Source organism: Lepisosteus platostomus, chromosome 13 (assembly GCF_059453375.1).
Source record: "Lepisosteus platostomus isolate fLepPlt1 chromosome 13, fLepPlt1.hap1, whole genome shotgun sequence".
Lineage (NCBI taxonomy): Eukaryota > Metazoa > Chordata > Actinopteri > Semionotiformes > Lepisosteidae > Lepisosteus > Lepisosteus platostomus.
The window spans coordinates 40261172-40280262 of NC_142623.1; the positions used below are offsets into that span (position 1 = coordinate 40261172).

The 19091-nt window shown below is 36.9% G+C and overlaps 2 protein-coding genes across 3 annotated transcripts in view; both read left to right on the forward strand.

Annotated features, from left to right (window-relative positions):
* Positions 1–6393, forward strand: part of sncb (synuclein, beta) — a 32878-nt gene extending 26485 nt beyond the window's left edge. For both annotated transcript variants that reach the window (XM_088604615.1, XM_088604614.1), the window contains exons 5-6: positions 2264–2353; positions 5605–6393. In XM_088604615.1, the coding sequence (XP_088460741.1) occupies positions 2264–2353; positions 5605–5637 (123 nt within the window). In that variant the 3' untranslated portion in view covers positions 5638–6393. The remainder of the gene's footprint in view (positions 1–2263; positions 2354–5604) is intronic.
* Positions 6394–6740: 347 nt separating this feature from the next.
* adirf (adipogenesis regulatory factor) lies at positions 6741–11310 on the forward strand. The gene is made up of 3 exons (XM_088604617.1): positions 6741–6905; positions 9175–9237; positions 10244–11310. The coding sequence occupies exons 1-3, from the start codon at positions 6827–6829 to the stop codon at positions 10345–10347; spliced, it is 246 nt and encodes an 81-aa protein (XP_088460743.1). The 5' UTR covers positions 6741–6826; the 3' UTR covers positions 10348–11310.
* The last annotated feature ends 7781 nt before the right edge of the window (positions 11311–19091 follow it).

Below are 19091 nucleotides of genomic sequence, written 5' to 3' on the forward strand. Positions count from 1 at the left end.
GTATTAGCAGTATTAAGCACTGCAAACACAACTGAATAATGCTGAAAAAAGAGGCACTCAATTTTCATAGTAGAGAAATAGAATATTAAACAGTATTATTTTGGGTAACAAAATATAGCAGACATGAGGTCTCATTTTAAAAGTAACTCATATGCTTTAAAAAAGTTAAAAAGTGTTGTCTTTGTAAAAAGAAAGACACTTAGCAAGAGAGAACAGCCTTGTTAGAAAATGTTTAAAAATGTATTTCTTTCAGAAAACTGTCCCTTCTGATACCGTCAGAAACTTCATAGGGTTTCACCATATTACAAACTGCTTCAGGCACAGCTCTCCGGTTCATCTATAACCCAAGAGCTCAGAAATATATATTGTTTTCTCAACAAACTAATCACATTGTGAAATGAATCATAAGCTAAAGGAAGTAAAAAATGACCTCTTTGTCTTTTTCAGACTCTAAATCTTTATATCTTGTGTCACAATAATTTATTTTGGATTGTTATTTTTCTCATAAGGCAATGTAAAATTAAAAAATAAAGTTTACTATCTCCCGTTGCTTTCTGTCAGGGGTCCAGAATTCAGCAAACGTCTCCTTAAGTTATAAAGCTCTTCACTTGGGAGAAGTGCTAAATTGATCTGATTAAGGTTTGACTTAACCAATTTATCCCCTCTCTACAACCCTTACAGCAGCTGCTGATGATTTAGGCACGTAGAAAACCTGCTCTGTTCCAGACTCTGAGGTCTGAAGTTAAAAACACCTGTTCTGGAGAGCGAATGTGTTTTAAAGTCAGTCTGGCAATCATTTATAACGCATGTCATTTTTACAAAGTAAAAAATGCATAACTCAATCTCTTCTGAGGAGAAGTAGCCGAGCTATCTGAAGATAGGTATGATACTGTAGGATTCCCAGATGATTAAACACAGAGAAGCAGAGGGTGAGAAAACACTGCCATTAGCAAGCTGAGGGACAAGAAATGGTGGATGAACCAGCAGCTCTGGGAACTGAGCACACATGTGCACTACATCCTGCTTACAGGAAGACATCCCCCTGAGGAACACAAAGAAGAGGGGCTGCAGATCAAACCCAGATAAAGGAGTTTTATCTTAATATATCTATACACCACTCTTGAGCTATTAATCACACCCATTCCCCTTTAATTTAAAATACAAAGACTATTTTCTAGTCTTTAAACAGGAAGAACCATTATCTAGCTTCAAAATCATTTATCATGTGGATTTAAGCCCTGAATAATCTTTCTGCCATTTTTTATAAATGTTATTATACAGTGTTCTTCTTTTAAACACCACAAACATATTCCAGAGAATGTCCTGGGGTTGTGAAATATATAACGTTTTAAAGCACTCGAAATTGCAGTGATGTAACCTTTATGATTTGTAAAGCTGTCTAAAATTAGATGCATATTTACTAGAGAAATGAGAGAAACTGGACATTTTCATTAGATCTAGATGCATTTTTTCAAAATGTATGTGTGGAAAAAATGCTCCAATTTAATTTAATAGCCCTTTGAACATTCATTTTGAAACTGGGATTTATTTTTTGAGTCCTGTAAATACTGTTACTCTTTGTTTATAAGGCAAACTTAAGAGTCATTCAGTTTGTCTGTTTAACCTTGGAAACATTACACAGAAAATCTCAGCCCTTCTCATTTTCAAATGTTAATTTCCAGCAGAAAAACTGAGCTAACTGTCATATTATCAAATTTTGAACATATAGTATCACTTCTATAGCCGTACTGTGATTTCAATACCAACCTATTAGATATTGCTGTGTTAACACTTGGTATATTTGTCTTTTACATATTCCTAGGTCAAGACAGCACAGTTAACATTCAATATTGCTTTATAATTCTTATTTGTTCTGTGATTATTTTTAATCTGTGCTTATAAATTAATGAGGTAAAAACTAATCCACAAAAACACTACAAATTAAAATTCCAGTGTTACACTCTGGTGGCAGTATAGACAACGGGAAGAGTATGACATCTTTTAGAACATCTTTCAATTAAAGTTGAATTAAATTAAGAGAAGCGCAACGTTTTATATTTCTACTTTCTGTATCAGAGGTATTGATAGTCAATTTAGTTGAAAAAAAAAACATTTCAGGAAACTTCTCCAGAGGTCAGCCACTGTTAACGGGGATGACAGCAGCTCATGTGGTCTCCAAGATTAAAACTGTCCTCCAATGTGAAAAGGGAGCTCTGTTTGCGTTGCGGGTTCACATCAGCCCTCTGTGCTTGTGTCTCCGCAGCCTGAGGAACTTGGCCAGGAGGCCACGGAGGAGCCGATGGGGGAGCCTCTCATCGAGCCCGAGGGGGAGACTTACGAAGAAGCTCCACAGGTGAGTGTGCTGGTGAGTGAGGGGGCCGAGAGTGAGCCCTCCCCGACCGGCTCGCACAGGCCTCGGGGACTACTGCGCTAGCCAGAGGATTAGACCAGCATTTCACAGAAAAAGAATTAGTTTGTTAGAGAAGTAGCTACCTGTCCCAATTTTTTTATTATTATATACTTACACATAAGAGTATATTGCTCTTTTATGGACGCTCCTCTCAGAGCACTGCACAGGTAATGGGGACTCCCCTCCACCACCACCAGTGTGCAGCCCCACCTGGATGATGTGACAGCAGCCATAGTGCACGCTTATGCTCCGACACTCCAGTTATCAATGGAGAGGAGAATAGTAATCAAACCATTTCTTAGATGGGGATTATTAGGAGGCTGCTGATGGCCAGGGGGAATTTGGGCCAGGACACCAGGGAAATGCTCCTACTCTTTTCGAGAAAGAGCCTGGGATTCTTAATGACCATGGAGAAACAGGACCTCAGTTTTACGTCTCATCTAAAGGACAGCGCCTTTTTGATAGCTTAGTGTCCCCGTCACTGTACTACAGCATTTGGACCCACGCAGACTGCAGGGTGAGCGCCCCCTACTGGCCCCACTAACACCTCTTCCACCAGACTCACACCTGCTGAGCATCAGTGGGATGCCAGTTATGAGTTGCAAGGTGATATGACTGCTGGCTTTAAATAAATCAGGGGGTTGAGGCTCGTCAGAATTTATACATGTACTGTATTTGTTCATTTTAAATTGTGACACAATCTTCTGTAGCCAAGTCTATTGTTATAAGCCTGGCTGTATATATTCTAGCACATTGCTGTGAATACCCAAACCCCAGAAGGAATTACACCTCTTTGTTTAGAATAAGAGTGTGAATGCTGCTGTAGAGCTGTTGTTCTCTAAATTGGAGGAAGGAAGACTACAAGGAGCTCATTCGCTGCACATCAGTGAAGATGGAAGAGGCACTCCTAGCCATAATATATTCATATGAAGTGCTTCTAGCAATAAGAGAAATGCACAGTCCAAAAGACATTCCATTTATTCATGAATCGGGATTGCATGCTATTAATTTCTGTGTATTTATGACTAGTTTTAGACAAAAATCAGAAAACAAATTATGTTTTTGATAGAAGAGACAGAGGTTTCTAGTTGCCTACATGTGTACATTTAAAATCATTTCAGAAATGCAGACATGCTAAAATGTTGAAATGCAACTTTAAATTCATGATGCCAGTACATTGAATTTAACTGGAAACCATTAGTGTCAAAATCAAAAAGAAAATCTGTAAAAATATTTTGATTCCTAAGTATAAATTAGAATTTCTTTTCTACTGCTGCAGTAGATGCTTTGTTGTTGTATGCAATGTGAGTATGAATGCTCACATTGCTCCTGTTAAATGCAAGAGCATTATTATTTTTACTTCACAAAGCCTGCACCAGTTCTCAAGCCTTAACCATACTTGTAAAGTCTTCAGTGTGCTTGGAGCGTGCTAATTCTGAAAAGGCTTAGAAAATTGCCCAGTATCTCTCCCTCCCCTCCCCCTTCATCTCCATCTTCCTCCTCCCTCCCCCATCCCTTTTCCTCTCCAAGCCAGCTGTTACTGAGCACGTGGGCGTAGTGGTGATGTAAAGATATGTAGTGCATTGTGGGAAGCACCAGGGATGCTGCCCTCATTGCTTTAAACAAGGATCCTTAGGAAAACTAAGAGCAGCAAAGCATCTCTCATGATAACGATGCCACACTGTGGCAAGATCCACACAGCACTTCTGAACACAATCAAGAACAAATGGCCTCTTCTGCCCCACCAATAGTGGCCTGAGTATGCAAATGAGAAATAAACAAGATAATTTCAAAGGCAGTGTTAATATGCCCTAACCTTGCAATACTCCTGTGCATCAGTCTGCTTTCGCTGTGGCCAAGTAGAGGTGATGCTGTCCTCTTGTGGCTGGTGGAAGCCACTGCAGCACAAAGCAGTAGAATCTATTTCAGAACGAGAGCAGTTAATATCGACTTAAGGAACACATCTGCAAAATAATTGTTTGTAATGCAAGAAAGTTTATTTCTTCAGTATTCAGCTGTGTTCAGAAATGAGAGAAGATCAGAAAATGCACAGCTTGGTTATTGCTGAAACATAAAAGAAATAGATTTCTAAAATATTTCACAACGTGAGACCTATGTTGTACCACCCTATATTCAGTCATTTGTAAAGTCTTATAAATATTAGAAGACATTTAAGATACAGGGAAGTAATGTTTACCTCTTAAACATGTACAGTATGTAGCTGTAGATGTAAGTATCATAACATTTTAAATTAGCATACAAGAACTTCTAATGTCTGTTAAAGTGAAGGAGCGTTCAATAATTGTAGGTATCATTGTCCTGAAAGTGTAATTGTAGGCACAATTATCATGGCTTCTGTGAGTCTTGTTAAGAGTTTATAAATATCTGTGAATTTTCTTTTAATTTCTGTCTCAGAAGGCCTTATCTTCACCACGATACTGATATCCATACAAAGGTTATAGAGGGCCTCAGTTACTGGATCAACAGGGGCTTGTTTCACAGTCATTCCAAATAATATCAATAGTCACAATAAAGTGCTTTTGTTGTGTAGTTTTGTTCCACCAGCTATTTATAGGTGTTCAATCTTCATAATAAGGATTGAAATAAAGAGAAAAAATATGATTCAATTATAAACTCCTAGCAACATATGTGAATTTTCTGTATAAAGCTATATATTTAGAAGCAGAAATATGTGTCCCTTAACAGTCTTAATAAAATAGTAAAAACCTTATTTCATATATCAAGGTGCTGATACTTTGTTGGGTAAATGTACCTGTCAATGACAGTAAAGCTGCAAAATCCGATAGCTTTTTTTTTTTCTGACAAGGTGTGGTACAAGACATGCACCCTGTGGGTTTCATTGCCGATTTTGGACATGACTGATGTGCTTGCAATTGTATTTCATTCAAGAATCTCCTAAGAATCGTTAACTGTACAAGTATTGTACTGATCTGCCCTTTAGACAACAAGATCCTGCTTTCTCAAATAGTGCTTTTGCTTTCCTCAACATTTTTGAGTACAAGACTCACGTGACGTTTATGGATATCTTACGAGGACACTTAAAAAGCTTGAATGAAATGACTATGGCACTAATTTCTGTTCTCTGACAATGTCCAGAGTGAAAATGTACATTAAACACAATGAAAACTTGATTTTTTATCATCTCAGTTATTCAATGTCTTTCATGTTTGCAGGAGGAATACCAGGATTATGAACCAGAAGCGTAAACATCACCAATTCCCTGCCCCTGTCTGACCAGCAGCAGCACAATAGTTAAAATAGTTATCAATAAAAGGACAACTCCCTAACCCTCACAGTCACCCCTGGTGCAAAAAAAATCCCAAGGATCTTCCTTAAAGAAAATGGAAAAAAAAAACTTTTAATAACTGATTTGAATCGTCATGTTTTCTGTAACGTGTTTGTTTCAGATATTTATTGAATAATTTGTCAGCCAGGCCTCACTTCCTTGTTTCCCTCCCAACGAAGTGAGGTCTGAACTCAGTACGTGAATCTTTGTACTTGTGTACTTGTGTGTATGTGCGTGTGGTATAGATGTTTTGTATCTTCCAATAAAAATCAAAGATGCATATACAAGAACAATAATCCTATATAGCTGTACAATGCTTGTATGTGAGTTATCTTTTTTTTATTTAATGACTTGATTATTTGGTGTTTCACATTAGGATTTTTTTACATTGTATCTTTACAGTTGCTTGTGATATCATTCCAGTGAGGCATTCATTAGAAACTGACAAATCTATATATATATATTTGTGAGTGTATGTATTGATGATCAAAAATATTCAAAGTTAGTGTACGTGTGTCTTAAAAAAGAATATTGAGTGAAATGCCTGTCAGTTCAACATGTGCTTTTAAAAAAAAAAAGAGAGACAATGCAGGAATGATCAACACTAAATACCTATGTGTCAAACCAGATACATTCTCTGTAAATAAAAAGAATAAAGAAAAAAAGTTGCGTTTTACTCTTGCTTGTGTTTGTTTGATTTTTGCATTGATAGACGTTCCCAAGGTATTAAAACAGATTGGTAATGAGGTAAACAACAAAAAAAAGAGAACACAGCCAATGCCTGTCACTAGTTGTGCAATGAAGTGCCAAATGAATGATATCAGCAAAGATTAAATATCTCCAGGATGTCTCCTCTGCCAGCACTGTACCAGCTTTAGAAAAACATGCTTGCATTAGCACACAGAATAGAGCACATCACCAGATAAGCTCATTTTTGAAATGCCACAGTAATCTCTTCCTTTTCACAGTTTTTCATCCGTAATCACGTTGGTGTGTACTGGCTCAGGCTGGCTGCCCCCAGGGGCTTCAGTGGGGAGGGTATTAAATGGGCATTTTGTGAGTGGCATTCCTGATGCCAGGGCAGTTCTGAAGCCAAACAGCTATCAGCCATGGCCTCTGTGAAGAAGTCTCTCGAAGGACTCAAAGGGACAACGCAGGCAGCTGCTAAGGGAGTCACAGATTCTGCTGGTAAGAAAACGTCTAACGCTGAATCCCACTATCTCTCAACTCCAGTCTGAGGTCTAATGTTGACATCTGTCCATGTGGAAATGCTGTGTTAAGGCCACTTCATGGCACAGAACCTTTTTTTAAGAGTTCCCTTCTCGTTGTTGCATCACACCGTTAAGCTGTTGTCACCTGCAAAACGTTAGATCACGGGGGAAAAAAAAGAAGACTGAAGACTTCTTGTCGGCTTTGCGCGTTTTAGATTTTTATGACAAAAGTTCTCCAAGCTTCTTAATTGAATAAGTCATCAGTGTAAGTGGTTAAGATTTGTTCTTGGGGTGTAGAAATTGATGTCTTAAGGGTGACCCATAAAACCCTCTGAAAAGTTCATCTCTGGGGTTGTCCAACCCTAGAACATACAACAGCATATGTCCACATATTGATATTTTTTAAAAAATGTAACTGGAATTTGAGTATACCTTTCCTATGTTAGTTGTTCCCACTCTGGATCCTAGAATACTACTGTCTCTTTTGTTTTTCAGCAGAGCTCTTAATTAAAAATGATTGAATTGTTAATGTAACCAATTGCTTGATTTTATCCATATTGTGCACTCAGATCTCATTTTCAAAGAGATTGTTTCTTTCTCTTAGCTTTCTGAACAAACTTTGACCAGTTATCAGTTAAAGATATATATAAAGTAAGTGCAATAACTATCATTTCAGGTATTCATAGTTTTATTAACTCACTAGTTAAAATCCAGATGGTCATTTAAACAATAACCCTTGTTATCGGGAGGGGTTCTGAAAACAAGCATTTTACACAGGGTTTAATCTAACCTATTCTAAAATTATTTAAGAGTTCGAAATATTTAAAAATAGTTTAAAGATTCAGCAAGCCTAAATACTAAATGGAATGAAAACAAAGACACATTTGTTCTCCAGTACCAAGACTAGGAAATATTTAGTCATATGCCGTTGTTAAAACAGCTCAGTTAGCTTAAAATCTAGTGGAGTTTTTTTGTTTTTTTATATTGTTGTTTTTTCAGTCTCCTGTTTTCAAAAAATATTATAAGGCACAATTTAAAATAATCTTTATCACATTTAAAATCAATATAACCATCTATCTAGATTACTGATGACAGCAAAGGTTAGTGGATTAAGTAACACATTCCTCTTGTAGGAAAAGGTCAGTCTGAAATTCATACTTTACACTGCAGCCAACAACAACTTACTTTCATCATTAGATATTGAATTAAGGAATTTATGTAGCTTTAGTCTAAACTAAACTTTCTGCAGAAATACACATATTAAATAAACATCAAAATCTGAAGAATAGCCAAAACGTAATACTGTACAAAGCAAATGAAGATAACATAATTGACAGAGACTACTGTTTTCTATGGAGAAAAGAATGAAAGAGAATTAAAGCTTTCCTTCTTCTTTTAGAGACCTAAAACTGGCCTCGTAATGTGGAACACCATACATGATCTTGAGCTACAAAATGAAACAAACAGCTCACTTATCATTGCAATAACTTCGACAGGAACTAGGGAGCACACCTTGATGGACAAAAAAACAAACAGCATTCATTGTCGCTTTTTTAATTGAAGAACATATTTATTCAAATGACAGCTCACAATGCCTGTTCTATTCATTTTAACTCTTTAAATCATTCAGGCGTTGCTTAATGTTGCTGTACTGTTTTTCAACCATGTCTTGTCATTTACATGTGTAGTCTTGCTTCAAACTGTCTAATGTCGTTCATCAAACTGGGAGAAACTTTGGCTGTTAAAAGGTTTTTTATGAAGGAACATTCAGAGTTTAATTCTATGCTGGAAAAAAAAACACAAAAAATGGTTTCCCCATAAAAAAGTCTTCTTTTTACTGTTCACAGTGGAATTAACCTTTACTTGCTCCTCTGTTGCTCACATGCTGACTCAGCTATCTGCTCTAAAGTGTTTTGAAGCCAGTCCAACTGCTCCAAATCCATTTACTAAAATTATGAAGGCACTTTTTGTAATAAAGTGCAATACAAATTAAATGAATTATGTTCATATTTCAGAAAAAAACACGTCCTTTAGACTGAGCATATCTAGGACTTTACCTAGATTAGACATGTGAAGAATTTTGCAAATTAGAATAGAATAAATCATAATGTACTACTTAAATAGGCTGTAAAAGGAATGACATAATGCATTCAGACATAATTAACTGCACAAAGCAAAAGGTCAACTGATAGAATCAATGCATTTTCATAAGAAATGAAATTTATTTCTCTCTGTTTGCATTTCAGTCCAAGCAGCACAAGAGGCTGTGCAGCAGGTGGCAGAGTCATCCAAAGAAACAACAAAAATGGGTATATCTCTTCTAGTACCAGCTCTGCCATTATACCAGCTCAGCCACTGCCAGCATTCATCTGTTGTTATGTTTACCAAGCTTCACAACTGACCTGCATGGCCAAACCGATTTTTCAAACCCTAGGGATTTCTAAATCCTTTAACAAATACACTTTGTGGACGTTTAAAGAAAGTAGGGAGAGTTTCATACAGTACATTCCATTTTCAAACTTCCTACACTAGTTACCTTTTCATTTTGTCTGTCAAGGGCAAGTCACCCTACCTAAATACATTTAAGTTATTATTGAACGTGCAAGGCCATGGCAGAGTGGTAGGGCAGTGACTGAGCAATCAGCAGCTGAGCTTTCAGGTTATCCGTCCTTCAAAGCAGCGTGATACAGGACCGGTTCTCGACCAGGAACCCACAGGGATCCCATAGACCATCCCCCGTCATACCCTTGAGTTAGAGAGGGAAAACCTCCATGGGTTTGCTTCAGCACATCGTGTAGCCCAGTTATGGGAAGGCATGCAAACCAAAACCGAGATGGCTTAGTCATCCAGGCATGAACTGATCCAATTCACTAGGTGAACAGAGGGCCTAACAGGGACACTCACTCATCTGCCTTCTCCAATGTGCCTTGCACAGCAGACATGTGCAGTATAGGACAGCTGGAATCAGACACACGTTCAGTTTTATATTGCTGCTGCTCTTCAAAGTGGTGTTTCAAATCAAAGTCCCTGTGCAATTGACGGGGCTCACAATGTCATAAACTCAGGTGGTATACTTAGTAAAGAGTGGTGGAGCTTATGGTTATGTAACAGTGCAGGGGAGTCACAATTGCAATGACATCACCACAACAATAGAAAATAATCGGGTTTTGGGTTTGTATGCTTGTGATCAGTAGCTGCAATAATAAATATTTCTTATGCTTAATTCAGATTTGCTTCTGCATTATTTTTTTTAAAAAGGGTCCCCATTGAAATATCATCAAACTTCAAACAAGGCTTCTCTGTTTATATTTTCAGCTGCAGATGAGGCCTCCAAGCAGACTCAGAGTGCCATAGGCACAGCTGCAGGCAAAGCAACAGATGCCATCAAGGAATTTGGACAACAACTTGGTCCAAAATGAGGAGAGACAAATTCCCTATGATCTCATGTAAATGCCGCAGTCTTGACAGACTGAAATGGACTTGGTATTAGAAAAAATATATAAAATTATTTTATATTTTTGCTAATTAATAAGCAAACAAGCTGAAGAAGTAAGACTTTGTAATACTGACATGGGACTAATTCCGCTGCAGAAGTAAAATTGAGATTATGCATTTAGATAACACTTACACTTTGTCCTTGACAAATCTGTTTTCTTTTTATGCAGTACGTAACCATAATTAGGGGATGGAAATGCAAGGGGAAAAAAATTCGTTTTCACAATTCTAGTACATTTCTTGATGAAAATCCAAACAGGCCTGCAATCCTAAAATGAGAAAGGTTACTTTACCTTCTGTAATTTCTAGAAGCAGTCTATCACCCAACAAAAAAGCTGTGACAGTTAATTTGAGCTTTTTTGTATTTTTTCACACATTTTTATGTTTGCTTGATCTCCCCAGCCTGTGATTTTTCATTTTCACCTTACCTCATTCTTTAGAGATAAGGCACTGCTGTGATAAGCTAGTGTCTTTAGGAAGACAAACCAAATATACCAATGTAGACATACAGTATAGTGCTGTCCTTGGGATCTTTTCATAAAAGCAAGCAATCTTACACATTTTATTTATTTTGGAAATGTTGCTTTAGTCTATATACTGTATGTACCTGAAGAAATTCGAATGCTGAGATGTCTTTTTGAAAAAGGAACAGTCTAACACAAAGAATCTGTATTCAAAAATGTCTCCCACAGAATTTGCTTTTGTCACAGAACATTCAGATTCATTTATATTTTTTTGAAAGACAACATAAAGACTAACAGTTTTTGTACTTGTAGTTTCACAGTAAACAATTTAAAAACCTTGGTTGGTGATACATTTATTAAATTATTGTAACTACTAGGATTGAGTGGCCTTTAAGCTCGAAGAATAAAATGTTCCAAGAAACAGTAATGGTTTCTTCCTTTATTTGTGGTTAACAAACGTCACATTGGAGCATTCTACTTACATCAGTCCTTGTTTAAAGTACCCAAGCAAGAGATCAAACTTTATTAACAAACAAAACCAATACGATGCTACTGTAGAAGATCACAACAAACAATCTTCGTATTTCCTGAGTGTTTACTGCACCTCTTGGAATAAAACCATTTACCTAAATAGTAATCTGGGAAAAATAGGTTTTTATGCTCAGTGAAAGGGGTTGAGCGGTTAAAATTTGCCCATTCACTCCTGACTCTTTTAGGCATCAAATTTGTAAATGCAATGGTACTGAAAACTCTCTGAGCCCAGGTAGGATAACTGCTTTCAGAAAAACTGGTTTCACATCATGAACTAACTGGACAATCGAACATTGGAATTTGGAGACCCAGTTTTAATGCCACAGTTTTATGTTGTTGTTTTGTTTGTTAGACCTAAAATATTTGAAGTCTTTAAATTCAGAAATAGGTTTTCTTTTTACGATATTTCGTCTGCATGTCCGTTTATGTATGTTTCCCGCTTCTGTTTTATTTCTTAAGCTTACATTCTGATTTAGGATGTAAACTGTTCTGAAAAAAAAGCTTTTTAACAATTATTCTCAAAATGATTCTGTGGCATATACAGTCGAGAAGCAAACTGAAGGCAGATTGCACTGGAGTCCAATATTGCTGCGCTGCACATTTAAGCCTCTAGCAAAAAAATCTAATAAAATCCCTTGTGATTTTCTAAAAAAAAACAACCCTCAAAAATGTCTTTTTAGACAGGAATTCTAAGTTTTGTTTTAATTTCCGACAGTGTTCCCAAGCAGAAACAACTAGTGAAAATCCTAGTGGATACCTAATACAAAGGGTAGAATGATGTAGGAGGTGAAAAAAGAATGAAAGTAGCAATATAGGAGATGACATAAAGGTACCTCCATAAGAACTCTTTCAGACCTCCTTCTCCCTCATGAATGGCTTGGTTCATGTGTAAAACTCACTCGAGAACAAACACAACTGAAACTCCCACACATACCCCCACGCACACAAGCCCTGGAAGATGAATAGCAGTGCACGTCACTACAGAACAATGCAGAACAGTATTAGCAGGTAAAAACAAGAAGGCTTTTTAAAAGAACCCCCAAAATCTCCCCATAGGAGTTTGTTTGTGGGAGTATGTGTGAAAGTGTGCGTTTTTCACACAATACAGTATATGGCGATAGGAAAATCTGTTTTGGAGGGAGGCAAATTTCGGATATCTGCCTGTTCTCACAGACTTTTTTTTTCTACATTTGTTCCAGATATGCCTGCCAAATACTGCCATCTTTAAAGTCAGGAGAATACTGTGGTTGGTAGGTACAGTATACAAGAAAATTTATCCATCTCCACAGTATTTCAGGGACTATGGGATCATTTGATCACTCCAGTACCATTAAATGCACTTGATGAGGGATAAAGTCATGGATAGAGGGAAAGGGCCTGTTTGAAAAAAAAAAACAGGTCACATATAGAGTCTATTTAACCTTCACTTCTTTCTGTGTAGGTTGTCATTGCATTAATATTTATGTAATACAATGTATACCGTATGATATATATGTACTACATGCATAGTTAGAGAATGCACTCTCAAAGTTGGGTGCATATTTCTTATTTATCACTCTTGTGTAACCATGCAGCAATAAAAATAATTGTTGATATACTCTTTGAATATTGTATTGTTCTTGATTGTATCTCTGCTGGAGTTATATAAAAAATAAAATGATAAACATTTTTACTAACATGTTAAGTCAGTACAACCAAAATCTAATTTATATTTAATGCCTGTCATCTTTTATATTTATACTTTATATTCTTGAGTGAAATAAAAGACAAATCTGTAAATATTTCTATTAAACACACACATATAACAAAATGATACACTGACAATTTTTTTGACACTTATTATAGACAGAATTAATTCTAGGTTCAAAGCTAAAAAAAGATATTTATTCTTACACACAAATGAGACGAAATGACAAAACATCCCACTATATTTTCACAGGTACAGCTTGTGCACACTGAAAGCTTATCAGAAACATTTAAAAATAAAACACTATGATAATTGCCAGAAAGGTGAATTATTGCATTTCCCTAAGTAAAACTTTCAAGTAACTATATATTTAATATCATATCAGTCCCTAAAATAGTTATGCAATAATTCCTGCAGTTTACTAAAACAGTCTACTGAATTGGAAATATTCAGTATAACAGTAAATGTTACTAAATATTCTGTAAGCCAACGCTTGTATATTGTTGATTCTCCTGTGCCATTAACATTACAATTCATATATCACAACGTTAGCTGAAGTGCAATATATCTGGTTTTATTTATACTGCTTTTGATTATTTAATTAAATTATACCCTAATAAACAGTCGCCTGTTTTATTTATGTGTACTGATCTCTTCACTTCGGACCTGATATTCCAGTTAGTGAGCAACTTTCAATAACCCACTACTGTTTTATCATCCGTTGTTTAAATATTTTTATAAAACGTATTTCCCATTTGGCACATTATTAATCTTAGATAAAAGAAACGCTAGTTAACTCTTTAGGAAGAGAGCTCTATTCAAAGGGGAACTGCAACGCTTTTTTTATATTTCGGGGTTAGAAAGCATTGATGAGTGCATTTCAAACCACAAAGAAAGTAAAATGTACAAAGTAACGTGCAAAACTGCCAATTTACATCACAAAATAGGCGAAATTTCCAAGTATGCGCAGCGCCATGTTCTGCGATTCAGAACAAGCCAACAAAACTTCCGGTGATGTGTTTTATGACACTGTACAAATGCAGGCTTGTGCATACTTTTCTCAACAGGTGTTACTGCCTAGGTAGGATGACTCCTGGGTTCGTGCGAGGGTGGGCTTGAACTTTCATTCATATCTATCTGACAGTGGAGGGATGGAGCCCCAAGTCCCTTGAAATGATTTTGTAACCCTTTCCAGACTGTTGAGGATCAACAACTCTTTTTCGGACGTCCTCAGAGATTTCCTTAAATTACGGCATAAATTGTTTCCACCGACCTGTATGGCGAAGACCAAAATCACAATGTTTCTGATCTTTATACAGGGAGGTGGGGCCTTACAAACTCTGCCCCCAAGATCCACCTAATTATTTAAACCCCTGATTCTAAATATTCCCTTCACTGAGCTCATGAAACTAGAGGTTCACTTATTTTTTCACAACCCCTGTACGTTAAATACTCATTGTTTGTATAACTCATACATCAAGAGACGTGGAAATGGATACCACGAACTGTACATCTGCATTTACAAGACTGTTTTTGGATTGAAGGCAGCTATCATGGATATGTCATGAAATTTCCATATTTATCTCTGGGGTTCACAAACTTTTAATTAAAGTACTGTAAATTCGTTGCATATTTTAGTGAAGCAGCAGCTGGTGCTCTCCCATCTGGGCCAGGATTTTCATACCAATGCTCCAGTATTGGAGCATTGATACACTGGACACACAGCTTTGTGACACTGTGAAGAAGGAGGTGCCATCTTGCAGATGAGCAGTTTAACGAAGGTCCAGACTCAAGGTCGTAGCACTATTTGTACGATTTTGAGTGTTAACTTCAGAATCCAGGCGAAATTCCACTCTGGATCTGCATTATCTGGCCCCTTTTAAAGTTCTCCCTGTAATTCAGCTGGTGAAACAGTTTCTCACGTCTCCAGCTGATCTGCTTTGTAGTGGGTCTGCTGCTGCGTAATGGTATAATGGGTTCACCCAGGAGGAAGCTGCACTTCAGCGATGGATCGAGTCCTGTTGGTCCATCCTTCAGTATAAAAGGTGCTTTATAAATGCAAGGAATTATTATTAGGATAATAATAAATACTAAATGTATTTCTCTGTATATTTTACAGGTTATATTCAATATAACCTAAACATTTTTCAGCAAAGTCACCTTGCCTTTAACTGGGACATTAATTTAAAATGAGGTATCTGTAGGGGTTCAAACATCCAGTAAACTATGTCAGCAAGGGGGATCCATGCTTTAGCTGTTGAGCATGATCTACTAAATAGGAATGCCTATTGCTTATTACTATTATTTTATCCTCATCCAGGATAAACTCGCTTGCAGGCAAGTATCTTCAGTTCTCAAAAAATACTAAATACATAATTGAATATACAGTGTGATGCATAACCCACTTGGGGCTTAGTTACAAGTTTCAATATCTATAACAGTGATACTATGGAACTTCAGCAATATCTCATTATTCAACACCTTTTACCTTTGTTAAATGTTTTTCTGTGGGGAAAGGTTAATATTAATTATAAAGATAATGTTCTTTAGGGGCCCTTGTGATATATGGAACTGCTACTATAATTTCTGGTATCACTCATACAAAGACCAATGAAAAAACATTCATATTAAAAAGCAAATCCCCAATCTCTTATACTGGCTGCAATTGAGCATTTTCTAGGATACAATGTCCTGTTCCCAATGGGCATATCTTAAATGTTAGATTTAAAAAGACCAGCTAAAAGAGGATGCATATTTAAGACATGATGGTCTAATCAGGGATCTTTTCAACATTCAGTTATTTTTCATAATCAGTCACTGCAAGGTTACTGACTTTTATTTACTTGCATTCTGTATTAACATGTGGAAATTAAAATGTCATGATAAAAGCTCTAAAATAAATTGCCTTGTGGTCCTTGGTAATTAACAGTAATTGTCTTTCACTTAAAGACAGAAATATAAACATAAAGCCTGTTATAATTTTCTTTAAAAAATAAATAGCGAACAACTAGAAACATGTTTTATGTAAATCTGCCAGAACCACTACTGAATAATTAAAGAGCACATGATAACTGAGTAAGACCCCTGTACATACAGGGGTTGCAAGAAATCAAAACGGTAGGCAGACAGAGCCAAAGAAGAACCTTCCCTTTGATAGGTCTAATCTTTACACCCCTCAATGTAGCTTGGAAGAGCAAAAATTAGAAATGAATTAGTTCTAATGGACAGGAGGCATCCAAGGACCAACTATAGAGACGTCTGGTCACCTTGTTTTGTACAGAAGAGGCCTGAGGAAAAAAGTGACTGACTACCACTGGTTCGGTACAAAATATATTCCAGTCCTTCCAAAAATATTTATTTGTCCAAGACGTTGTCTGCCACGCCTGGTAATGACAAAATTCAAAACAAGACATAGCTTAACACTCTGAGTAAAGGAAGGCTGTGGTATGTTCGAAGTATTGCTTGATCATGAGACCAAAGATGGAAAAGATGGCCGTTGTTTCACACACGTCACTGTACCCCGAACAATGTGACAATACACTGTTTCTCAAGGTCAAGTTATACGACACAGACGTCTGTCTAGGATCTTCTCTGATCCTGTGGAATATACACTCTCCTAACAATTGTCAGGGTCTGTGGGTACAAAATCTGCTGTGCTGTACAAATTAATTTTACCTATGCTAAATGCTTAGCATATTCCATTTAGCCTGATTATATAAACTCTTTGATGTATATTCAATATAAAGGATTTTTTAATATGTGCACAATTATGTGGGCATACAAAAATCAAGTAGTTTTTAACACTGTATTAGACATCATGGTTCAGTGAACTGTGTAGATTTAATACAAGCTTTTTCTAAGCTGCAATCTACAACAGAAAGTTTATTATTTTTATTACTGCTACAGTATGTGTTGTCTGAGCATTGTCTCAGTCTGACTAATCTTGTGTTAATAAACAAAAGAAGAATTTAATCTCTTCAGCTACCTGAGCTTGGCAACTATTAATAGACAGCCAGACCAATAAAGCTGAAAAGGAAAGTTGGACATGATATCTGCCTGATTGTTATTTCCGATTAATAATGCATAACAAATACACACAAGAGACAAAAATGAATAGAAAAGGATAGAAGGAAAAAATAAAGTACAGCTTTGCGGTATGTTATGCTTCAATACATTTTTAATGTGCTTTGTAGATCTGTTCTTCAATTGATGCTGTCTTCCTATTTTTGGAAAATGAATGGCCTTACAAGGCCTCGAACACCGTGAAGTGAGTTTAATTAATTCAGTCTGTAAAAAGGTAGTTTCACAGAAATTAAAATCTGTAGAGAATTTAGCAAGCAAGCAAGGACTTACCAGGCAAAAGTCAAAATCAGCGATATCTAACTATAGAAAAATAGGGCAATCAAAACAATAAAACAATACTTCTGTACTGTGTTTAAACATAAAGATAATTTCTGATTGGCTACAGGGACCTCATGATGGAGCATGAGAGATAAAGAACAAGGTGTAAAAGTGACTGAGATAATGTAATACTGTATATTTAGCCGAATAAACCATACTAATTTAAATAAAGCTGTGTGCATGTTATAAGTTACTTATCTATGAAGGAATAGAGAAATGTGACTATAGATCAGAACAGAAAGTTTAATTCCCATCACATTCACATTGTCCTGAGGGATGAGCAATTTCTGTTTTTTGCCAACCTTAAATCAAGTAATATTTGTAGTATTTAAAACCATACTCCCCACTGCAGTATATGAGTGCATCTGGGGAGAACGATTTTTTTCACAAAGTGACGACTCAATTAAAACCCATTTAAATTCCATGAATACCTTTCCAGGACTGCTTCTAGCTTGCTGCTCCATTTTGAGTTCACAAACCATCAGAATGAACTCAAAGCTTACATCACATGGCAGAATGAAGTTCCAATCCTTTTCTACAGAAAGGTGGGGTGGGTGGCTGATGAAACGATGTAATCATGATAATTATCCCTTTATTGTATCGACTGAGAAAATCCTGTGTAATTACTGTTAATGACTTTGTTTCAGAGTGTGCATTACATTAATAGCTACTTATAGATTCCAAACCTTTCATGAGACCCTGTCGCCAACAGTAATTCCAAAAGAGAGCATTAACTGCACAGCAGACCAGCTTCAGTCCAGAGGGGCCAGTGTCTTAAGGTTTTTTAGGTCAGTTTAAGCAGAAGCACCTGAAGAGGTGAGATAAGTTGAGAAATTGGTCCAACTAAAGCAATAATGATCTCAGTTACATAATGAAAAAATTATATAATACCGAAAGAAATCAAAGGAATTAAAACACTTAACTTAGATGTTAATGAATGAACAAAATGAACCCTGAAACTAGCTTCTGTGTGCCTACCCTGTTTTGAGAGAGGGATACTCAACCAACCAACTTTCCAATCCAGTCCATCGCAGGAGTTTGCTTCAATCGGATGTGTAAATATTGATTTGACAATCACCAGGATAAACATAACAATTAAGGGGCACATTGGAACAAAATGCTGCAATGTAGCATCTCCCACGCATGGCATAACGCAGGGGCGTGTTCAGTGTGGAGGCGGGGCCCTGGATTAAGGGCGACGCGTTGCCTTAGCAACCACAGCTGTCCCACTTAAGGAAGGACGAGCTGCAGCTATGGGGGACCTTTAAGACACACTGAGCACCTCCCCGGAGGGAGGAGCAGACCCCCGCAAGGGGAGAATCTTCCAGCGACAGTCCCGGAGAGGACTGTTACTCCAGCGTAAGGCCGTCGTTTTTCTTTTCCTTTTCTCCTGTCCTGCCTGTCCCACTGGGACAGATTAAGTCTCTTTTTTTGTTTTGGCCTCGCGCTCCTTTTCTTTCTAGGGAAAAAGAAATGCCTCGGACAGCAGTATCCAGACTGGACTTGCCCTGTCTTGCCCTATCTAACGGGGTCCAGTCTGGATACTGCTGTCCCAGGCATTTATTTTTCCCCAGGCTGGACCCCA

Excerpts from the sequence above, each read along its gene's own strand:
- adirf (XM_088604617.1), top strand. The coding sequence starts at position 6,827 with ATGGCCTCTGTGAAGAAGTCTCTCGAAGGACTCAAAGGGACAACGCAG. Across the intron at positions 6,906-9,174 it reads GGGAGTCACAGATTCTGCTG|TCCAAGCAGCACAAGAGGCT; the intron begins GTAAGAAAACGT and ends TTTGCATTTCAG. Across the intron at positions 9,238-10,243 it reads CAAAGAAACAACAAAAATGG|CTGCAGATGAGGCCTCCAAG; the intron begins GTATATCTCTTC and ends TTATATTTTCAG.